The sequence below is a fragment of the Notothenia rossii genome (assembly GCF_949606895.1).
Source record: "Notothenia rossii genome assembly, chromosome: 2".
NCBI classification, from domain to species: Eukaryota; Metazoa; Chordata; class Actinopteri; order Perciformes; family Nototheniidae; genus Notothenia; species Notothenia rossii.
In genome coordinates, this window is record NC_136904.1 from 40,367,849 (window position 1) to 40,389,590 (window position 21,742).

Here is a 21,742-nt window from a genome sequence, read left to right on the forward strand (position 1 = left end):
TTCTTTTTATGATAAATAAAAAAAACTACCTGCAAACATCAATGAGATCCAAATCGAAATGAAAATAATATCCTATGTAATTTCTATGAATTTAATGATCTGTTTCAGGAAAATAACGGGTGGGAAATGGAAACTCCTTCTGAAGGGAACACATTGATTTGAATGCACATAGTTGAGCTCACAAACACTATTCTATGAACATATAGGTTCACCTACTGAATAAAAAACCGTATACACGAACCAAAGAAAGTGAAAGCCATAAAGCAGATTCAGGCAGTACATATAGATTCACACTTAAAGTATAATCCTACAGAACAGTACAGCTCACAGAGAAGAGATAACATCTGATCCTTTACAACAAACACTATGCTTTTTTAGATTTTTTTTTTTAACATTGTAATTATGGTAGTATTCCCCATTTTTAAAGACATGTGTAAGTATTCAGATTTTATTTATTCACGTTACTGTAAGGGAATATAATTATCTTTTTTTGTATCCTGGTAATCCCATAACAAGTAATTAATTGCTCTCCAATGTTGATGTAGTGTATTAAAATGAGGTAATATTGAATATGTTTAAGTTGTACTTCCCTTGAAGACTTCTACATAATATAATTGCATTTCCCCCCACCCCATAATATATGTATCAGGCATTGCATCAAAACAAATCAGTAATTAAAAACTTTAATATCTGATTTATATTGTTTACTTTGCTGTGAATACAATTTGTTTTAATTATTATTCTGCAAAACATATTATTGGGAATCATTCAACAAGGTAAAAATGTTTGCCTGTTAGCTAAGATAATGAGTAAGAGATGATATGGTCACTCATTTCCAGAACAGAACGTAAACATGACTTAAATGAATGAAATGAATGCAGCTTTTGTGTTTCAAGTGGGAAAATGTCTCAAGCTCAGCCAAGGCTACAAGCTGCTTTATAAAACATTAACTTATCTAAATTAATTTGCTTTGTACCCATGTATTAACCCTTAATGGGCAATCACATATCAACACTGTTATTACAACGTTTTGCACTGTTGTCACACATCTATTACACCCATTTTACACTATTATTAACCCTACCACACTATTATTATGAGACCAATATTGCATGTCAGGTGACACCATACTGTTAAATAAATATGACACCAAACACTGTAATTACATCGTTATAACACACCTTTTAAACATGGACACAGCCTGCCAAACCATTTAAGGGTAGATGGCGTTATCAACCACCTCTTGTTACATCCTGATTTTTAAATGTTATGCTAATCGGCGATATAAATTCAGTCCCACACAATCGCAAACTATTCTTTTACAAACATTTATGAACACAATTTTGGTGGCTTGAAAGTTTCAAACACTGCTGATTTGAAACTTTTCAAAACTGCACAGGTTGCAGTGTTTTAGTGAGTAGGAGTTCAAACAGCACACACAAAAAGAGAAGAAGGAGACTGCTGCTGGACGGGATAATGATCGTGCAGCATGCTTTGGAGATGTATTAGCAGGGATGAGAAGAGGCTCCTCCATTTGAATGATATGTTCATGTCGGAGATAAGTGTGTGAATATCTGTTATATTGAATGTGGAACTCTTGTTCATTTTGCCTGGGCCCCCCTTGAGACACAATGCTCCATAAAAAAAAAGCCAGTGTGTGATGAACACGTTTAAATAAGGCACTTCTCCTGTGACACAAAGACAGCTCTTAGAGTCCTTGCCTTGAGCTGTAAATCATTTTTTTCTCTTCCCCCCCCCCCCCCCCCCCCCCCTGGAGGTGTTTTAAACTGATCGATGTTTACATTATTTTAATCCAATGGACTGACGCGTTATTGGAAAGAGGAGTAATGGATCTGGACGTGCAAGACTGCATTGATCAGTAGGAGAAGGGAGGTCGGAGTTGTTTCCCCGAGGATCCCCCTGACACGCACACACGCACGCACGCACGCACACACACACACGTGCACGTGCACGTTGTTGGCAATGCAAGTGAGAACTCGCAGCCCTCTTGCTGAGAAGTTTATTCCCGACAAGAGAATATGCTTCAACTGCATCACTCTCTCAGATGCATTGCGTCTGGATGCTCTGGCAATGCATGCGTAAAGCAGCCGGTTCTGTGCGTTGAACCACGTCCCACCCGTGCATTCTGAGTGGCACAGACTCGCTTTAACAACAGGGCTGAACCATCTCTACAGCGAGCGGGTGCATGGCTGCGCGCAGTGTGCATCAACTCGGAAGCAAGACGGATTAAGTGTGTCGGAAAGAGCGCACGAAAAAAGAGAGCGAGGAAGGGAACGGCGGTAAGCGCGCACTCGAGCTGCTAAGAAGGATTTTTTTCTTTCTGGGACGTGCAGAGACACACAGCGCTGCTCGTGAGACAGCAGACAGAGAGGAGCAGGAGAGGAGGACGCACACACAGAGACAAAGTTATCTGTCGACATGAAGTATGGTTTCAACACATATCCGCGTTCTAATTGAATGGAAGTTTTGAATATTTAAAGCAAGGAGGAGAATTATCCCCAAGGATCACCCATGGATTTCGGCGAGCCAGTGAGATATCCAGTCATGATTTGGGTCGCATTTCTACCTTTTTTGGTTTCGTGCGCTCACGGGAACAGGACCGTGCAGGTGCCTTTCTTCCACGGCCATGTGTTTGAGAACTCGTCTCCGGGGTCGCGGGTCAACGGACTGAGTGTCCCGTTGAAGCGGCTCAACTCGGAACGGCTGTGTGGTACCAGGGAATTTGCGGCGCACTTTAAACTCCTGGGAGACGGTAGCATGAATTTCCGGGTCTTTGCGCACAACAAACGTGGGCATATTTTACTCAAGACTTCTGCGGTTCTGGATCGGGAGGAGCGGGGTGAATACGCGCTGAGTCTCGGGTTGTGTTGCGGTCAATCCGCGGGACTCTCCCGGGAAGTGGAAGAACAGTCCCCGGTTGTCACTGAGGTGGCGTCCATCAAGGTGGACGTCCTGGACACCAACGACCACCAGCCTACTTTCACTGGGAATGATGTGAAGCTGAGCCTGGATGATGCAACTGCACTCCGCACGGCGATCTACACGGTGACCGCGCGGGACGGCGACAGCGGTAAGAACGCGGAGCTCATCTACTTCGCCTTGCCCAGGAACGGGAGTTTCTATGCGGTGCCCAAAACCGGAGACATCCTCCTGGTGGACTCCATCCTCGGTCTGGATGAACCGATTAAGTTTAAAGTGTTTGCCCGGGACCGCGGATGGCCACCTCGCACAAGCCAGTGTAAAGATGTGGAGATCAGTCCACGCCAGTGGCCTGTGGCGCCCTCTCTGAACACCCAGCAGGGGGGGTCGCAAATAAAAGTGCCAGCGCGAAGGTCCAGGTCAGTGCTGGAGTCAGACAGCCCCGTTTTAATCAACGTGTCCGAGGACGCAGGGATCGGGTCAGTGGTGATGAACCTGAACCCGGTGAGGTTTCAGGCCGCAGCGTTTGAGCTGGTGGAGCCCGACGCGGAGATCTCACCGGTCAGCGTGAGCCGGGACAGCGGGGATATAGTGATATCACGGAAACTGGACCGAGAGACAGAGCCTCTGGTGGAGATCAGCGTCAAAGTGCAGGACAAGAGAGGTGAGCGGACACGCGTTTGTGTGTGTGTGTGTGTGTGTGTGTGTGTGTGTGTGTGTGTGTGTGTGTGTGTGTGTGTGTGTGTGTGTGTGTGTGTGTGTGTGTGTGTGTGTGTGTGTGTGTGTGTGTGTGTGTGTGTGTGTGTGTGTGTGAGAGAGAGCGATCCGCTGTGTGTGCGAGAAAAAGTAAGATACGGTGTTTGAGCAATGAGCAGAACATTATTTTATTCATTTATCATTTGTTTGAATTCGTCACGTATAGACAGTATTGTGTGCGTAAATACGCAAATATATGAAACATATTACTTGACAAAGAGCCTAAACTGGATTCACATCAGTTCTGATTATATTGGGATGTAATTCAAAAATGGACTTTCCTTTCTAGAACTTTGCTTACGGTTCCAATGGACCTTTGAGTGTTCCCTAGATATATCATATAGGGCTGAGCTCAACTCAATACATGTTAAGTCAACAGTCTTAAAACGGTGTCATCTAAGGGTTAAATTACCTTAATTGACAGATATGTACAATTTGATATATTGATTTGATAACATGGAGATTTGCTAATAAAGTTCTTAAAAATAAGTATTTAGAATGTCAAAACATTAACACTTGAGATTTTACATTTGAAACTTCACTATTAGCAGCAGGGAGTTGTTGCATGTTTAAATTGTGAATAGCCCATATCTATATTTATGGATAAAGTACTGCAAGATTTGTTTTACATTAATTAGAGCTGTTAATCATCTATTGATAATGAGCTTCAACTGTTTGTGGCTGGACGTTATGACGTCACTCTGCACCTGTAGTGGTTGGGGCCGCCGAGTCTTTAAATTGACAGAGGGAATTGTTTGTTCGGGTTAAAAGACGGAAAAGCCACAGTTCTCAGTCTATATTATTTGGCGCATTATATTCCACAGTAGATGACCTTATGAGTTCACCTCACATTTGGATCTTAAGATTGTTTCCACCTGAGTTTATTTGTTAATTAATGTCTTTTTTTTATTATACTAAATGATGAGTTGTTTTTGTAAATGTGTGTCGAAACCCTACTCCCCTCAAGTGGCTTCTGAAAAGTAACGATTATATGCCACTTCACGACTACATCTAACCAGAAATCACCCTGCTCTGGTAAGTGCCACAGGTCCCCACTACTTTTCAAATAGCTGATTTATTAATAATATGATGTGTACAAATTATTCTGAAAAATAACTTCAAATGAAATCACCTCAGACCAACTTTTTACCAAATGTTCCAGTCATTTTCACAAGCTACACAGACATACAGATACAAAATATAGAAATGTAATACAGCAAAAAGGGCAGGGAGTCCCTTTCCCACAGTTCTGAGTTTAGTATATAATGAAAGGAAGATTTGCATTGTTTCATCAATATAGTGTGTATGTGGGGGTTTCCATCGTGGTATGAGGATTTGTTTGGCTGCAGTTAACCCCGCAATAAGCACCTTTTACTGATGGTTTAGTAAATTGAGAGAGGAATAATTTTTCCGCCATACAATGTGTGGAAAATATAGTATCTGAACATTTCTTCACATAGTTTCTTATGTTTCTCAGAGGTGGAAAAAGTACTCAGATCTTGTACTTAAGTAAAAGTAGAAGTACCTGAGTGTAGGAATACTCTGTTACAAGTAAAGTCCTGCAATCAAAATGTTACTCAAGTTAAAGTTCAAAAGTATTGGCATCAAAATATACTAAAAGTACCAAATGTATTTCTTCATGCAGCTGGTTGGCCCAGAATAATATGATATGTTTTGATTATAATTATTGATCATCAAAGCTGGTAAAGGTGCAGCTAGTTTGAATGATTTAGGCCCAATCCCAAATCACTCCATCGACCCCTCCCTCCGTGACGGAGTGAACTCCGTCTGTAGCCACACTCGCAGCTCAACGAGGCTCCCTCCAGTCAGATGGAGGGAGTAAATACAGCAGCAAGCTTTGGGACGGCCTCCCCTCTCTCCGGCAGAAACAGGAAATGCCGTAACTGTATATAACAACGGTTTCAAATCAGCATCTCTTCGACAAAAATGTAAATTAATAACTCAAATACAACTCCAAACATCTTTCATTGTGTTACTTTTTTGTAAAGCTCTTTTAGTTTTAAACCTGATGTTTATAAGCTTCTTAGTTTTTGCAACAGTCTGTAAATATACACAACTTTATAATAAAATGCACACATTTACCTTTTTCTAGACTAACCACGTATGATTCTAAGTTAAAACATATGAGTTTATCATGAGGCTGTTAACATCGCAGTTTATCAGTGTTTGCTGGAACTACTTGTAAACAGCGTGTTTCCTGATGGACAAACACAGCGTGACTCTGGTCAGGTAGAGACCGGTCTCAAGTCAGCACCGATGCAGACTCACTGTTTGAGGGCTTGATAGCCCACTCCCCCTCCACACCGCTCTACACTCGTTGGTTTGGAACAGCCCTCAATGTGGTGGACCCTCCGCGTGAATGCGCAAACGGAGGGGTAGGGGTAGGGTATAGGGGGCGGTTTGGGATTGGGCCTTTGTGTACTGCAGGGTATACCTTGTGAATTTACTCCAGGTGCAACTAAAGTCTGATTTAAGACTTGATTATATTTAACATCATTAATCCAGATATGTAAAGTAACTAAAGGTATTACATAAATGTAGTAAAGTAAAAGTACATTATTTACCTCTGAATTGTAGTGGGGTAAAAGTACAATAAGTCTCTTAAAATGATGCTTGAGTACAGTACTTGAGTAAATGTGGAGACTTTACACCATTGTCCCTATCTTGGTAATTGATCCCTCATTACGTTGCATGGAAGTGTATATCGTGAAGACCATTGTAAAAACTTCTAACCCCTATAGTTACACCTCTTTTCAACACAGAGTGACTCCCCTAGCGCTAACCGTAGCTACATCAGCTACCAGCATCAGTATTCAGGCATCGTCTCACTCCCCAGCTCGGGTCCTGCAGTCCAGGAGAGTTCAGGCTAAGCAGTGTCGGAGTGCCTGCTGTTTACAATAGAGGTTCAATTGAGTAACATTCATCAGCGGTGATGATGATTCATGTGCTTGGATAAATGATGGCGGTGTTGTTGTGTCTGCTGCCTTGCCGCTGCCAGCAGCAACAGAAGCTGGGATGTCAGGGTGGGAGCAGGGAGGGACGGCCACCGCACCAACAGGTTAATTATCACCTGCGGATAAAGCATGAGCAGAGACAGAGTCAACACGCAGCCGGATGCAAATGAACACATGCATGTGTGAAGGGATGCAACACAGGGCAAATTAGCTTTGACACTGGAGACTAGAGCATAATTTATAAAGTATATTACACACACTTCTGCATATCTATATATTTTTGTTATTAAAAAGGGACAATACATATGAATTAACAACAGAACTTGGGTCCATCATGTAAATGTGCCAAATTTAACAAGTAAAGATAATTTTCCTATGCAGTCCCTGGCAGGTTTGTGGCAATACATGAAGACATAGAACACATATAGACACGGACAGAAACACATGAACACAATTACAGAACATACAAAAGCACTAATGCAAAAATTAAAAACACATTAAGACAGACCAATACATTCAAAATAGACAAAAAAGCACATACATGAGAACAGTTAAATGATAATAATGCACATGTTTGCATATTTAGTTTAATGTTACCCTTTAAAGCTGCAAAGCTCTGCCACTTTAATTTCTTATATTCTGGAAATGTTTCATGTTTTGTGATGTTCTTTTGCACATGTTTAAAATGTATATATTTTAAATTGTATTTACAACTTTATTCTTCGCTTGTGTTAATGCACCAAAATACCCAACATATTTGGACTGTGGACAGATGAACAAACATTTTGAATGAGTATACATTACATTTTATCTGGGGCTGCACCTTATGATTGTTTTCATTCTCCATTAATCTGTGATATTTTATATCGATATATTGTTTGCTCTATAAAATGTGAATTGTTATATGGGTTAATCATTTGATCTATACAATGTCAGAAAATAGTGATTTTCTGACATATTTCATGGAAAGAGTTTACAATGACTTTACAATTTTCTTTTCATTGATTACTCGTCAGTGGCTCTAGTTTTAGGGTGTTAAACTTGACTCGGAGAACAGTTCCACTGCTTGTTGCATTACGACAGGTAACCAGCATTTGACCTGTAACTGTAACCCAGGGGGGTTGGGGGTGTGACTGGGTCAACTTGAACTTCTGGTGTGAGTAATTTTAACTTTTGTGATGCAGGAAGGCAGCTGAGGCTGCTCTTGTCAGACACACTGTACACTTCCAGGGACAATGTTTGCTATTTGTCCCAATCATTTCCTTTCCAAATGTATTAATACTTATGGAACCGCCTAAAGGCTAATACTCTTTTATTCTTTAATGTCAGCTTTTACTTTTGCAGTATTGCCACGTCCTCGGAGTTCCTTCATAGAGCATCACATCTATCTTTCAGCTGCTGTTTGTTTTTAAGGAGCCACTTAGTTGGCTTCAAAATTCACCCAAGAGGCCTTTTTGTCGGCAGGTCTCCAAACTTTTTATACTTTTGAATTTTCGAGCAACCAGCCAATGAGGTGCATTTGTAGATGATGTTTTTCCCCGCAAGTCAAACTAGTTTTATCTTCTCTGGCAAACTATGTCATTATATTTTTTCTCGCAAATTAACAGGAATCACACACACGGGAGACAGCTGGAATAATGACATTCTGGTGCAGAATAAATTGTCGGTATATTGGTGGAGGAGTAACAGAAACAAAAAACAATGTTATCGGCACATTTTCAAAAGATGTAAATGCTATGCATGAGAGGCAGTGACAGAAGTGTCATACGTATTTTCATAAAATGAAAGTTCCTTGTATAGGATGAGGGATATTGTCTTTCAGGCCGGACTGGAGGACACACTAAAGTCCTGGAGGAGGGGAAACTCAGGGTGGGGGCTGTGTCACAGGCGTGTTTCTGGCCGGTCTGAATAGAAGCCCCCCAGATGGTAACTAGAATGAGACAAAAGTATGCACAATATTAAAAGATAAGACATAAGGGGAGACCGGAAGAAGGAATGAATGGTTAAAGGGTTGTAGGAAGGGAGGGATGTAGGGAGTGAGGGATGAGAGAGAGTGAGGGATTAGGGATGGGGAGGGATGACGAATGGATGAATTGATGTGATGGAGGCCCGATTCGCCCCCTACACCCTACCCCTACCCCTTTACCCTACCCCTCAATTTGCGTGTTCACGTGGAGGGTCCGCCATGTTAAGTGCTGTTCCAATCCAACGAGTGTGGAGGGGGAGTGTGTTATCAAGCCCTCCAACAGAGAGTCTGCATCGGTCCTGACTTCACCTGCTGCTGCCCTACCTGACCGACTCAACGCTATGTGTGTCCGTCCGTTTGTGTACAAACAGTTCCTGCAAACATTTAGGCTACTGGAAAACTGCGTAAAACAAGATAGACATTCAATATCGTTATACAGACTTCATGTAACCTCATGTTTTTACCTCTTTGTATTTACTTAGGGTCATATCCCCGTGTCTAGTGTAGACACTTGTTAACATGTCAATTAAATTATAACGTTTTATTTACAGGCAATGTTGCAAAAACCAAGCTGCTTATAAACATCCAATTTTAACACAAAAAGAGGTTTGCAAAAAAGAAACTGTATAAAGCATTGTTTAATTTAGTTTAATTTAGTATTATTAAATTGCTGATTTGAAGTAATTTTTTGAAAAGTTACGGTATTTCTTGTTTCTGCCGGAGCGAGGGGAGTTTGTTTCCAAAACTTGCTGCTGTTTTCACACCCTCCACCTGGAAGAAGGGAGCCTCGTTAAGCTGTAAGTGTGATTACAGACAGAGTTCACAGAGTGGGTAGGGTGTGGTTTGGGCCGTTGAATGGTTGAATAGATAAATGGTTGTAGGGATGTATGGAAGGATGAAGGATTGTAGGGAGATAGGGATGAAGGGATGAAGGGATGTAGGGATGGTTAAAGAGATAGAAGGAGGGGTGTAGGGAGGGAGGGCTAGATAAATGAAGGGGTGGGGTATGAAGGGGATTGAATGAATAGAAGGGAAAAGGAGAAGCTGGGTCGTGAGATCTGTGAGGCCGGATGAGTTGACCGGGTAAGTAGGGATTGGTAGTTTAGCAGCCGATCGGAGGTGTCTTTGAGACTTGGACCTGCTCCTGAATTTACGTTAACTAGTGAACTTCATTTAAGAGTAAAATGTGTTTCATGTTTTTGGATGGAGAAACGTGACATATTGCTGTTTATGTGGCCTAATCCCTCTGGTGCTAGTTTGGGTGATGGCATCAGGTTACATCTGTGATTTGGGAGGTGTTTTGCTCCAAAAGGATGCATGCTGATACAAAGTTTAAAAAGGAAGATCAGCATAAATGTTTCCCGAGTGGAAGGGGTTTTAAAAAAAGCCCAAATAGCCCATGTATGTGTTTGAGAGGCAGTGGATTTATCTACATTTGCCTGACCTTACTGTTTACCGTGTCATGCTAAAAGGCGGGAAGTTTTCATTTCCGGGCTTAGTTGAGGGTGTCTGGGGGGGGGCGAGGCCAGCTCAGCCGGGTGTCTAAGGCATGAGGAGACGCAGCCTCTGTCGGGATGTCGTGGCTGTGTAAGTCTTTTAATCCGTTTGGAGTGGACAGTCCTGCCGAAGCCTCGACCTCCCTCCATCTGCTCGCATTATGCCCGTAATCCCATCTCATTTGCCCTCCCTCTTGCTCTCTTACTTTCCCCCTCTTATTTCCACTCTCACTCCAGGGATTTAGTTTGAGTGGAGGCACAGTTTAACAAAGCGAGGGAGACGGGATTCTTCGAGGTACAGAAGTGTGTGTCTCGTGGTGTTGGATATCAGGAACTGAGATCACGTCGTCTTGTCTATAAATGTGGTCCACTTCACAAGTGGTTGGGAAGGTTACTTTATAGCAGTTTCTTAAATAATGTGCTTCTTAGTGTATTGTTATAAAGATGTTGTTATATGCATATTTTGTAAATGGATTGTAATTATGTTATCCCCGTTAATCCTCATTTTCTTTTATATGTATATATATATATATATATATATACACACGTTTTTCCTTAAATCTGTTCTTGAGAGAGGTCCTATTGACAGTCTACAATGATTCATGACTTGTTTTGGAACCGCAGGTTTGTTAGAATCTTTGTTCCTTTAACGATGAGTCCCATTGTCCTCTGAAATGGAAGATGGGGCCAACTGAGGTAAACAAACTGTCAATCCACATAAAAGACTGCAAGGCTATGTGCACACACTAAAACTGAAACACAAAATGAAAGTATAAAGAGGGTGGAGACCTTAAATGAGGGGTTGGGAACGGCACTGGAGCTAATTTATAAACACACGCAAAAAAGAAAAAGATTAAAGAAATCTACACCGCATAAGAATTAAACAAGCGAGTGCATGTTTTTCCTGGCCAAGGTCAGGGTCCTTGAACACAACACGAGCCTAACGTGTCATCAACATGTCTCGGCTGACAGATGCCCCTTACACACCAACGCGTTTTCAGCTCTGGCTCGGAGCTGGAGCCTGAAAAGTACCGTTGTTTCCTGTTCACACCACAGAGGCGCCGCCTCTTATCTCCAGAATCCGGTTCACTTCCAGCTCCAAAAAATGGTCGGTCTAGAGCAGGGGTCGGCAACATTTTTGATATGAAGTGCTATTTCAAAAAAAAAAGATTATCAGCGTGCCAACGATCGATAATTATCAACGGGGGGGGGGTTGAGGAGCTTGACGCTCGTCAACTATCAGCAGGAGGGCGGGGGAGCCTCGCTGCGGGGAAGCAGTGTGTGGACCTGTCAGCGCAACTTACATGATGCCAAATTTAACAAACACATTTAAATAATTGGTTTAAACGGCATAATAATAAGGACAATCGTCCGTTCTGTGATTCTCCAGAACACACAAGTTATGATATTAGGGTCATGCAGAGTGAGATGAGATCGCTGTCCCTTTAAGAGAGAGAGAGAGGGGTGCGGCTTGTGCATGTGTGTTTGTGAATGGTAGAGCGACAGTGAGGGAACGTGTGTATGTTTCTGGAAGTGAAACGAGGCAGCAGAAAAACAGAGGTCTGTGATGTATTTTGTGAAACAGAAGAACAGCTAAATAAATGCAACGTCCTCCCAAGAAGAGCTCGCCTCTCTCCAGTCATTTAAGCTAAAGTGGGTTATTGAACCTGAAGCTTGTTGCTTCTGCCCTCCTCGACTACGGTCTGGGAGCCGACAGGAAAGTTCTACACACAGATGGCCGGTCCGCCCCTTTGTAGCATATTATTTCGATGAGAGATGAGCAGATCGCCACTGGGATTTCAACTAAATAAACACGGCCACGCAAAAACTGCGTCATTTGTACAGCTCCTTATGGGTACTGCAATTAGTGAAGTGCTTTCCTCCGTGGTGAAACGATCAGCACTGCACCACGGAGGAAAGCGGCAGAAAGTCAACTGGAGATAAATAGAGCGGGGCTGCGTTGCGTGCATGGCTTCCTTCTGCAGGTAACGGGGAGACGAGCTCTGGCGGCGGTCTCACGTTCAGGATCCAAAAATTAATTTAAATATTTTGCACACTTATTCCACTTATTCCTAGTGTGCCACTGGTTACGGTGCCGCGTGACAATGCTGGCACGCGTGCCAGGGGTTGCCGACCCCTGGTCTAGAGGCAAGAGCTTTGGAGCTAAGAGGCGGCGTCACTTACGTCTCTCTTACGTCGAGGCGTGCAGGAAACTAAACCCACCTCCCCTGAACATGGGTCGACTGAAGAGTCTCGTCATGCCTGCCTACAAGCAGTAGTGCTGAGCAAAGTGACTAGAAGGCAACCACACACTTATAAAAAAAACACACTTTATAAAGTCAGGCAACACTAACCAGGCTTTGTGTGATTCTGTTATTTGTACCTTACTTTGACCATCCGTTCACTGTCATTGATCATTGTGGAGAGAGGCAGACGTTTTGTATTGTATTATAGCAGCTATCGGATGGAATCAATACATGGGCTGTACAAGTTGTCGTGTCCGACTATCTCAAGTAGAGTCATAATAAAAATAAGCCGGTAAAATGTGCCTGTAGAAAATGGTTTATGCCACAATAGGATAGCAATAGCAAGTAGTCAGTTGAGCTTCGGTTGCTTTGCTAACATCACCCATTTTATACCAGAGACACTTTAATAACAGCGTTGTGATGCCAAACAGCGTCAATTCCGACTTACACACATTCACTTAAGGGGAACTAGGGATATGTATCAGCTGCTTGTGTGTACGGCTGTAACGATACACTAATCTCACGATACGATACGATACACGATATTCAGCTCACGATACGATATATATCACGATATTCACCCAGCGATACGATTCGTTACGATTCGATATAATTCGATACACTTACCTCATTTTCTGAAAGATTTTAAAGGGACAGTGTGATTTTTGTGACATCTTGTGAGTGTTCCATTGACTTGGATTTAATTAAACTGAAAACTGAAAGCATCAATTATACAATATATGGCTCTGACTAGACAGAGTCTACAGCTTGCAAATGCTGGACAAAATGAATCAAAAGATGTGGTGAGAAAATTTGTTTCATTTATTGAAACGCAAACAGTGCAAACTGTAGCTTACAAGCCTTTGAAACGTAAGCACATAAAGTGCAGTATCACAATGGACAATTAATAGGTGCAGCAGGTGGCCTGTTCTGAACAGATTCTTTTACAGCATTTTTAGCTTAACACAGAATATGAGGTAGCCAATAATTCAAGTCACTAAGAACAACATTTAATGTAAAATGTACCTGCCAATAATTCAAGTAACTAAGAACAACATTTAATGTAAAATGTACCTGCCAATAATTCAAGTAACTAAGAACAACATTTAATGTAAAATGTACCTGCCAATAATTCAAGTAACTAAGAACAACATGTAAATGTAAAATGTACCTGCCAATAATTCAAGTAACTAAGAACAACATTTAATGTAAAATGTACCTGCCAATAATTCAAGTAACTAAGAACAACATTTAAATGTAAAATGTACCTGCCAATAATTCAAGTAACTAAGAACAACATTTAAATGTAAAATGTACCTGCCAATAATTCAAGTAACTAAGAACAACATTCAAATGTAAAATAATTCAAGTCCACTCCAAAGGAGTAACATTTAAGCCAAAAACACTAAACAGGCTCCTCTCTACATAACTGCATCTACATTCTACTCAGATTTTTGTTCAGGAATATAATCTGATCAACGTGGTCCGGGAGAAGTGCACTTCTCTGAGCAGTGACGATATCTCCGGCGGTAGAGAAGACCCTCTCCGAGGAGACACTAGTGCCAGGGATGCACAGGTACCTTTTAGCAAGGTGTGACAAGAGTGGATACTCATACTGGTGCTCCTTCCACCAGACCAGTGGATCTTCTTTCACTTCCAAGAGATCTGCCTCCTTGTAGTGGGTCATCTGCTCCTTGGCCTGCTTCTCTTGGGTATTTGTCTTGGGTTGTGCTCCACCACCGTATCGTTCACCACCAAGAAGGGCAGCCAGTGGACAAGACGGCTTTGGATTCCTGGGTGGACGATGACCTTCAAATAAATAAACAATAAAAACACATTATTTATAGTTAATCACATTCCATAATTCCTACTCAGAGGTTCAGACAACACAGTGTGCTTCACTGGATAACAATGGGTGATACTGACCTTGACTGCTCTCTCCTTCCTTGAATTGCACACCATCATCTACATTCTCTTCTTCAGATGCCATCCCTTCATCAGCGCTACCATCAAATGTTCCTGTGCCCTCTTCGACCACACTCCAAAGTGACAACTAAATGAAATAGGTCAACATGAAATGAAATTCATGAGATTTCACTGTAATAAATCTTTTAATTAGTGTATTTAAAATCTATGCCTTTAAAACTGTTAACATTATAGTATTTATGCTTTTTAAACAATTTAATATCTATGCATTTTAAACAGTTAACGTTGTAGGATTTGCCTTTTAAACTTTGAACAATGTATTATTTAGGCCTATGCTTACTCTCAACAGGAGATGTTACATAGGATACAAGGCCAAGGGTTAAACCTAGCAGTACCATCATTGCCTTACCTCCGAGTCTGATGGCATTGGCTGAGCCTGAGCCTCTGTAATCAGTCCATCAAAAACTTCCTCTCTTTGGCTCTCAGTCAGGAAGGGAAGACTTTTGAATCTTGGATCCATTGCTGAACATGCATGGAGAGTTGCCTTGATGTCGATGTACCTCTTCTGAAGATCCCCAGACATGGCAGCCTTCATCTCTTTTATGACAGCAGATTCACCTTCGATCAGTTTCATTCCATTGATCAGTGTGTCCTGGAGGGGTGCGATGACTGACAGCGTTGGGGTCTTCTCCTTGGACATGTACTGTGTAGCCTCCTTCATGGGCTTCAGCGCGCTGACTACTTCTTCAGCTGTTGTCACGTCTGACTCAGTCAGTGTGCACAGATCCTTCTCGGTCTTCCTCACCTCACTCGAGAGCAGGGCTGCACAGATGGCCGGTTGTTGCTCAAGGAATCTTTCCAGCATGTCGTGTGCACTGTTCCACCTGTAGTTAAATAAAAGTAAGAAACTTTATTTATAGATTTATTTAAATTTATTTATTAATGACAAAATAAATTAGTAATACAAACAAAATAAACAATTGAATAGTAACTACGCACAAACTTTGTAACCACGTCCGTCATCAGCTTGTGCTCTGGTAGTTGTAGAAGCCTCTGTTTCTCTTTCAGCATGTGGTTGGCTGTGGTGCTTCGTCTGAAGAAGTTCACAATGCGTCTCACTCTTCCCAACAGGCGTGCGACTGCTGTGATTTTGAGGGCACGTTGTGCAGCCAGATTTAGGGTGTGTGCGTAGCATTTGACATGAAGTGTGAACGCTGCCTCCTCAGCTGCTAATGTCATATTTGAAGCATTGTCAGTGACAATTACTGGATCCTTTTCTGTGATTTCCCACTCAGCGAGGGCCTTTCTTAGATGTTCTGCCAGGTTGTGTCCGGTGTGGCTCTCGGGCATGTCCCTGGTTTGTAATACATATGTAACAAGCTCCCATTCCTCGTTAATAAAGTGGGCCGTGATGGTGACATATGCTTCAGTTGTTCGCGAGGTCCACCCGTCGCACGTCAGGGCAACTCTCTCTGCTTTGCCCAGGGAGGCTTTGACGTGTGCCTTTGTCTGAGCATACAGCCTGGGAACGCAAACCTTGGTGAGGTGTTGGCGGGTTGGAACAGGATAGCGGGGCTCCATCGCGTTCACCATGCGCCGAAAGCCTATGTTTTCCACCACGGAATAAGGTCTCAAATCCTGACAAATAAAGTAGGCAATGGACTCTGTAATCTTCTGCGACCTAGGAGAAGTAGATGGGAACTTGTGGGAACAACCGCCATCGCTGTCCAGCACGGTTTGTTTTGGGTCACGCCGCGGCCGCAGCTTCTTGAGTTCCCCAGTTAGCATTACCTTGTCCGGGTGGTGACGTTGTAGGTGGGTTCGTAGGTTAGTGGTATTTCCAGAGTATTTCACGTTTGTGTGACACAGCTTGCAAACCGCCATAGTTTTATCTAAATTGTCGCTTTCCTTCTTCTTTTTAAAGCCAAAGTGCTCCCACACATCTGCTTTTAAGCACGAAGGTGCTGGGTTAATGTTTGCCGCCATTCTCCTGAACCGCTTCGCACTCACTGCGAGAAGAAGACACCGGCGTCTGAAATGCTGTACAGTGACACTAGCGGCCCGGCTCGCTCTTCATGCAAAGCGAACGGGGGGGGATGGGCAGCGAGCAGAGTGCCAGGTGGAGCACGGGGGATTTGAATGGGACTTAATGTATCGATACCCGCGCTGAAATATCGATACTTTCTCGGGAAACAAAATATCGATATACAGGACTGTCTCAGAAAATTAGAATATTGTGATAAAGTTCTTTATTTTCTGTAATGCAATTAAAAAAACAAAAATGTCATACATTCTGGATTCATTACAAATCAACTGAAATATTGCAAGCCTTTTATTATTTTAATATTGCTGATTATGGCATACAGCTTAAGAAAACTCAAATATCCTATCTCTAAATATTAGAATATCATGAAAAAGTATACTAGTAGGGTGTTCAAAGAATCACTTGAATCGTCTAATTAACTCGAAACACCTGCAAGGGTTTCCTGAGCCTTGAAAAACACTCAGCTTGGTTCAGTAAACTAAATCACAAGTATGGGGAAGACTGCTGATCTGACTGCTGTCCAGAGGACCGTCATTGACACCCTCCATCAGGAGGGTAAGACACAAAAATAAATTTCTCAAAGAGCAAGCTGTTCACAGAGTGCAGTTTCAAAGCACATCCACAAAAAGTCTGTTGGAAGGGGGAAATGTGGCAGGAAACGCTGCACAACCAAGAGAGATGACCGCAGCCTTAACAGCATTGTGAAGAAGAGTCGCTTCCAGAATTTGGGGGAGCTTCAAAGACAGTGGACTGAAGCTGGAGTCCAGGTATCAAAAGTCACTGTTCACAGACGTGTCCGGGAAATGGGCTACAATAGCCGTATTCCCATGGTCAAGCCACTTCTGAACTCAAGACAACGGAAGAGGCGTCTGACTTGGGCTAAGGAAAAGAAGCACTGGACAGTTGCACAGTGGTCCAAAGTCCTCTTTTCAGACGAAAGCAAGTTTTGTATTTCATTTGGAAGTCAAGGCGCCAGAGTCTGGAGAAAGGCTGGAGAGGAGCAAAATCCAAGTTGCTTGAAATCCAGTGTGAAGTTCCCACAGTCAGCGATGGTTTGGGGAGCCATGTCAGCTGCTGGTGTTGGTCCACTGTGTTTCATCAAGCCCAGAGTAAATGCAGCTGTGTACCAAGAGATTTTAGAGCACTACATGCTTCCGTCTGCTGAAAAGCTCTATGGAGATGAGGAATTCATTTTCCAGCATGATCTGGCACCTGCCCACAGTGCCAAAACCACCAGTAACTGGTGTACTGACCATGGCATTACTGTCCTCGATTGGCCTGCAAATTCCCCTGACCTGAACCCCATAGAGAATATGTGGGGTATTGTGAAGAAGAAGCTGAAAGACACCAGACCCAACAATGCTAATGAGCTAAAGGCCGCTATTGAAGCATCCTGGGCATCCATAACACCTCAGCAATGCCACAGGCTGATTGCCTCCATGCCACGCCGCATTGATGCAGTAATCCGTGCAAAAGGATTCAAAATGGACATTTTCAAATGTTTGATTTTGTTTTGCTGTTATAAATCTTTTTTTTTTACTTGGTCTGAGGAACTATTCGAATTTTTTGAGATAGGATTTTTGAGTTTTCTTAAGCTGTATGCCATAATCAGCAATATTAAAATAATAAAAGGCTTGCAATATTTCAGTTGATTTGTAATGAATCCAGAATGTATGACATTTTAGTTTTTTTAATTGCATTACAGAAAATAAAGAACTTTATCACAATATTCTAATTTTCTGAGACAGTCCTGTATATCGCAGTATCGATTAAATTGCACAGCCCTACTTGTGTGACAGTCGGACAGTGAATACTTTAGAGCGGCCGCTGCAGTGTGAGCTAACCGGGAGCTAACGGGAGAATAAACTCCCGTAGAAGAGCAGCCAGCACTGCAGCGGTCGGTAAATGCCGCTGAAACACATTAATAAACAATGAAACACAGCACTCTGGAGAAAAGCATAAGGTTGGAGAAGTCGTTATTTAATTTAATCTGGCTTCGTGTGATTAAAAGCAACACGATCGTCGACCCGACGCAGTCCCCCATTGTTGTTGTTGTGAGCGCTGTAACGCCGTTGGGGAGCAAATCAGCGATGTTAACAGTGACGTCATGACGCAGCTACGGCAGCACCAATCGGGCTCTGGGCGGTGTGAACAAAGCGGGAGCAGAAAAGGGAAACCGGAGCTGAACCAGAAAAGCTCTAGCTCGGAGCTAGAAAGGGAAAAGCGCTGGTGTGAAAGCCGCAAGAGAGCACCAGAATGCCACTCCGGCACTTCAGAAATTGCAGTATCCCTAAGGAGCCGTACACATGCCGCAGTTTTTTGCGTGGCTGTGTCTTTAGTTGTAAGCCCAGTGGTGATCTGTTCATCTGTCATACTGGTCAATAACTTTGTTGTTATTAGCATCTGGTTAGCTAACAATGCTAACGAATATAAGAAGCTTTTTCTACAACCAGTGAGGTAAAGGCACATCTTTATATGATCATTATAGTTATACAAAAATAAGAGAATAAAGTAAACAGGTATAAAATACTATATGACGGTAAAAAAAAAGTTGTTATTAATAAAGAAGAATACAGTTTGAAAGGGGAGTGATTTGTAAAATATCCATAAAGAAAAATAAATCTGCTTACAGTTCTGTCTCATATGGGTGTTGAGAGATGTATCCATAGATCTCTTAATGTTACTCTCAAAGTGCACCAGATTGATGTTTTTAACTTCAACATTTCAAAAAACATCTTCCCGGGAGAGCATGCCCCCCAGACCCCCCTAGAGGAGGTTAGCTCCCCCCCCCCACCACCCCACTTAAATCATGTCGACATGAATAGGAAACTAAATACATTTGCACACATCTTGTGTCCATATATTTCTGTTTTGTTGGTCATGCCACAACTGTGCACATGAATGCATACGTGAGTCATGGTAAGATATCTGGATTGAGAGGTTGCTTTTTCTTTGCACAGCATGAAAGAAAGGCCAAATTAATGGGCTGTGATTTTAGTATTTTTAAGCAGATGTCAATCATTTGTACGGCCCACGGAGAATGTTGAAAATATTTCAATGGCCCTTGAGAGGAAAAAGGTTCCCCACCCCTGCCTTAAATCCAAATGTAAAACAACTCCAATAGTTGTGAAGTGAAGGAACTTCTGTAAGACATTTAATAGTGTCAAAAGTGAATATGAAATAACAAATATTCCTGGAAAATATGACCCTTTCTTACTCTATAAAGTGTTAGTTTATCGTTTATTTGTTTTAAAAGACCCTAATACTTTTATATATATAATAAATGATGAAGAAATTATAATCCTAGATAGGGATGAGTGTCACTAGGATTTCATCAGATCCAATAGTGATACTAATACTGTTTATCAATACTCTGCAGAGACTGCTCTTCATAATTTGGTGCAAAAAACAAACATACATTTTTTTAAAAAGAAAAGATAGGAAATAACTGAATAACCAGCCTCAGCATTCAATATGTTTAGAACGCTTGCATCTCGCGAGCACAGCACAACGCAGCATAACTGTTTGAGGACCCGAGATCGATCAATCAGGGTTTTAATTACCACATGTCGGCCCTCAAACATGCCAAAGTGTGTTCTTGAGAGTTTTCTGTTGAAACGCATGAATGCATCCAAGACCAGAAAACATTGGTGAATGTCAGAAACCTTGTGAAAACAGTGTAATTGGGTTTAAAGAAGGATTTTTTTCTCGAGGACATTCAGTGAATTCGACCCATTGTTGGGAGATCAATCAGTCCATGCAGTCACAGTGTTTGTACCTACCTCCCAATTGAGGGTAAGACACCAACCACCCTCAAGGTAAATCATTACATTTTTGTAATTGGTAAAGTAAAGTGTTTTTTGAGTGTTAGGGTAAGGGTTGGAATAAGATATATTTCATATACGGCTAAATATCCTAATAAGGAATACTTCCCTTTAGTGAGACTAACAAGCCTGCTTGTGTGCATAAATACATGCAGCCCAGGTTTCTTTTCACCAGGGTTGAACCTGTTAAGCCCGAGAGACCCCGTTACCGTGGGCCTCCTGCAACATCTTGCAGGAAACAGTGTCTGAGGGCATGTTCATTTAATAAACTATGAATGTTTTATATCCATGTAATGGAAAGAAACTCATCTAACTGATCATTTAAAAAAAAAAAATTAAAAAAAAAACAACAATGCTAACGATGAGCCTCTGAATTAGCAACGAGCAAAAAATGCTAACAGATGACTGCACCCAAATTCACTGACAAAACCTTAGTATTTATCTTTGCTGCACATCTCAACACATCGTTTCACATCGTGAGGGGACACAGAATTGAGTGGTGCCCTTCATTATCACTCAATTATATATAATAACAAGAACACACATCAAAACATATGGAGCTAGTTAGCTAGAAACGCTAACATGGCTCACCTCTGTTGTAGTCTGGTCAAAAGTGGTCTTCAATGGCATTAAAACGATAAAAACGCTGCTGAAGTTAATCCAATGTGTCTGTGTCACTTTGAATGATTTCTGATAATCCATGAGCAATAAACCTGCTTTTCGGTTTTGAGATGTCAGACCAAGAGACAGCTTCACTCCCACCTTTTTGTTTTACCATGTGTGTGTGGGGAGATTCCCCTTTGATTTTATTGGCTCTAACGGTCAGAAAGAGATGTCAACCACCAAAATCGACCAACAGGTTTATCATTACTTTGAGAAAAAGATTATTAATTTAACCCTTTTAGAAGGGAAGATATGGTCATTTGTTCTGGGAATGTCATTTTCGAGCCCTGAGCCTGAAAAACAGGCAAAGACTCTCTTAATTTCAACCAAGAATCTACTCCCTGCTTGTTTATTTCCCCGACATAAACCTGTGTCTATCTGGGCACATTTAGTCTTTGATATCTCCGTCATTTCATTGTTGCAAGTCATTTAATAATGTGCCAACACCCAAAAGATCACGAGTGCAGAGCTCTCAAGTCTCACGCATTTCACTCCATTCACACGCTCACACGCCACACCTTGTATTTCTCACGAAGAGATTTCTTTCCAGGGTACTGCACACCAAGTTGCGCCACAATTTTGTAAACAAACTAGGCTTGTTTGAGACGCGTACACTCCACTAGCACCCCCCCCCCCGGTTGACAGTGTTGGGCAAGTTACTTCCAAAATTTAATATATTACATATTACTTATTACTCTCTTTTGAAAGTAATAAGTTACATGACAATATTACTGTCTCTGAAATGTAATGAGTTACACTACTTTAGTTACTTTGTAGTTACTTTCACCAAAATAACCGCAAAAGAATGGCTAGATATTTTAAATGCCAAAATGTAGTTATTGTACATCCAGTGATGGGCAATGTCGTATAGCATAACAACTGTAGGTCCTTAAGGCTACTAACAAC

General features: G+C 41.9%; 2 protein-coding genes across 2 annotated transcripts in view; one reads left to right on the plus strand and one right to left on the minus strand.

Moving 5' to 3' along the window:
- Nucleotides 1–2,408: 2,408 nt before the first annotated feature.
- LOC307030058 (neural-cadherin-like) overlaps nucleotides 2,409–21,742 on the plus strand; it is a 597,902-nt gene continuing 578,568 nt past the window's right edge. Inside the window, 1 exon segment of the mRNA XM_079666281.1 lies at nucleotides 2,409–3,604. Coding sequence (XP_079522407.1) covers nucleotides 2,533–3,604 — 1,072 coding nt within the window. The 5' untranslated portion in view covers nucleotides 2,409–2,532.
- On the minus strand, nucleotides 12,993–16,350 carry LOC307030510 (E3 SUMO-protein ligase ZBED1-like). The gene is made up of 4 exons (XM_079666991.1): nucleotides 15,309–16,350; nucleotides 14,715–15,189; nucleotides 14,306–14,432; nucleotides 12,993–14,188 (listed from the first exon to the last, which is right to left on the minus strand). The coding sequence occupies exons 1-4, from the start codon at nucleotides 16,289–16,291 to the stop codon at nucleotides 13,815–13,817; spliced, it is 1,959 nt and encodes a 652-aa protein (XP_079523117.1). The 5' UTR covers nucleotides 16,292–16,350; the 3' UTR covers nucleotides 12,993–13,814.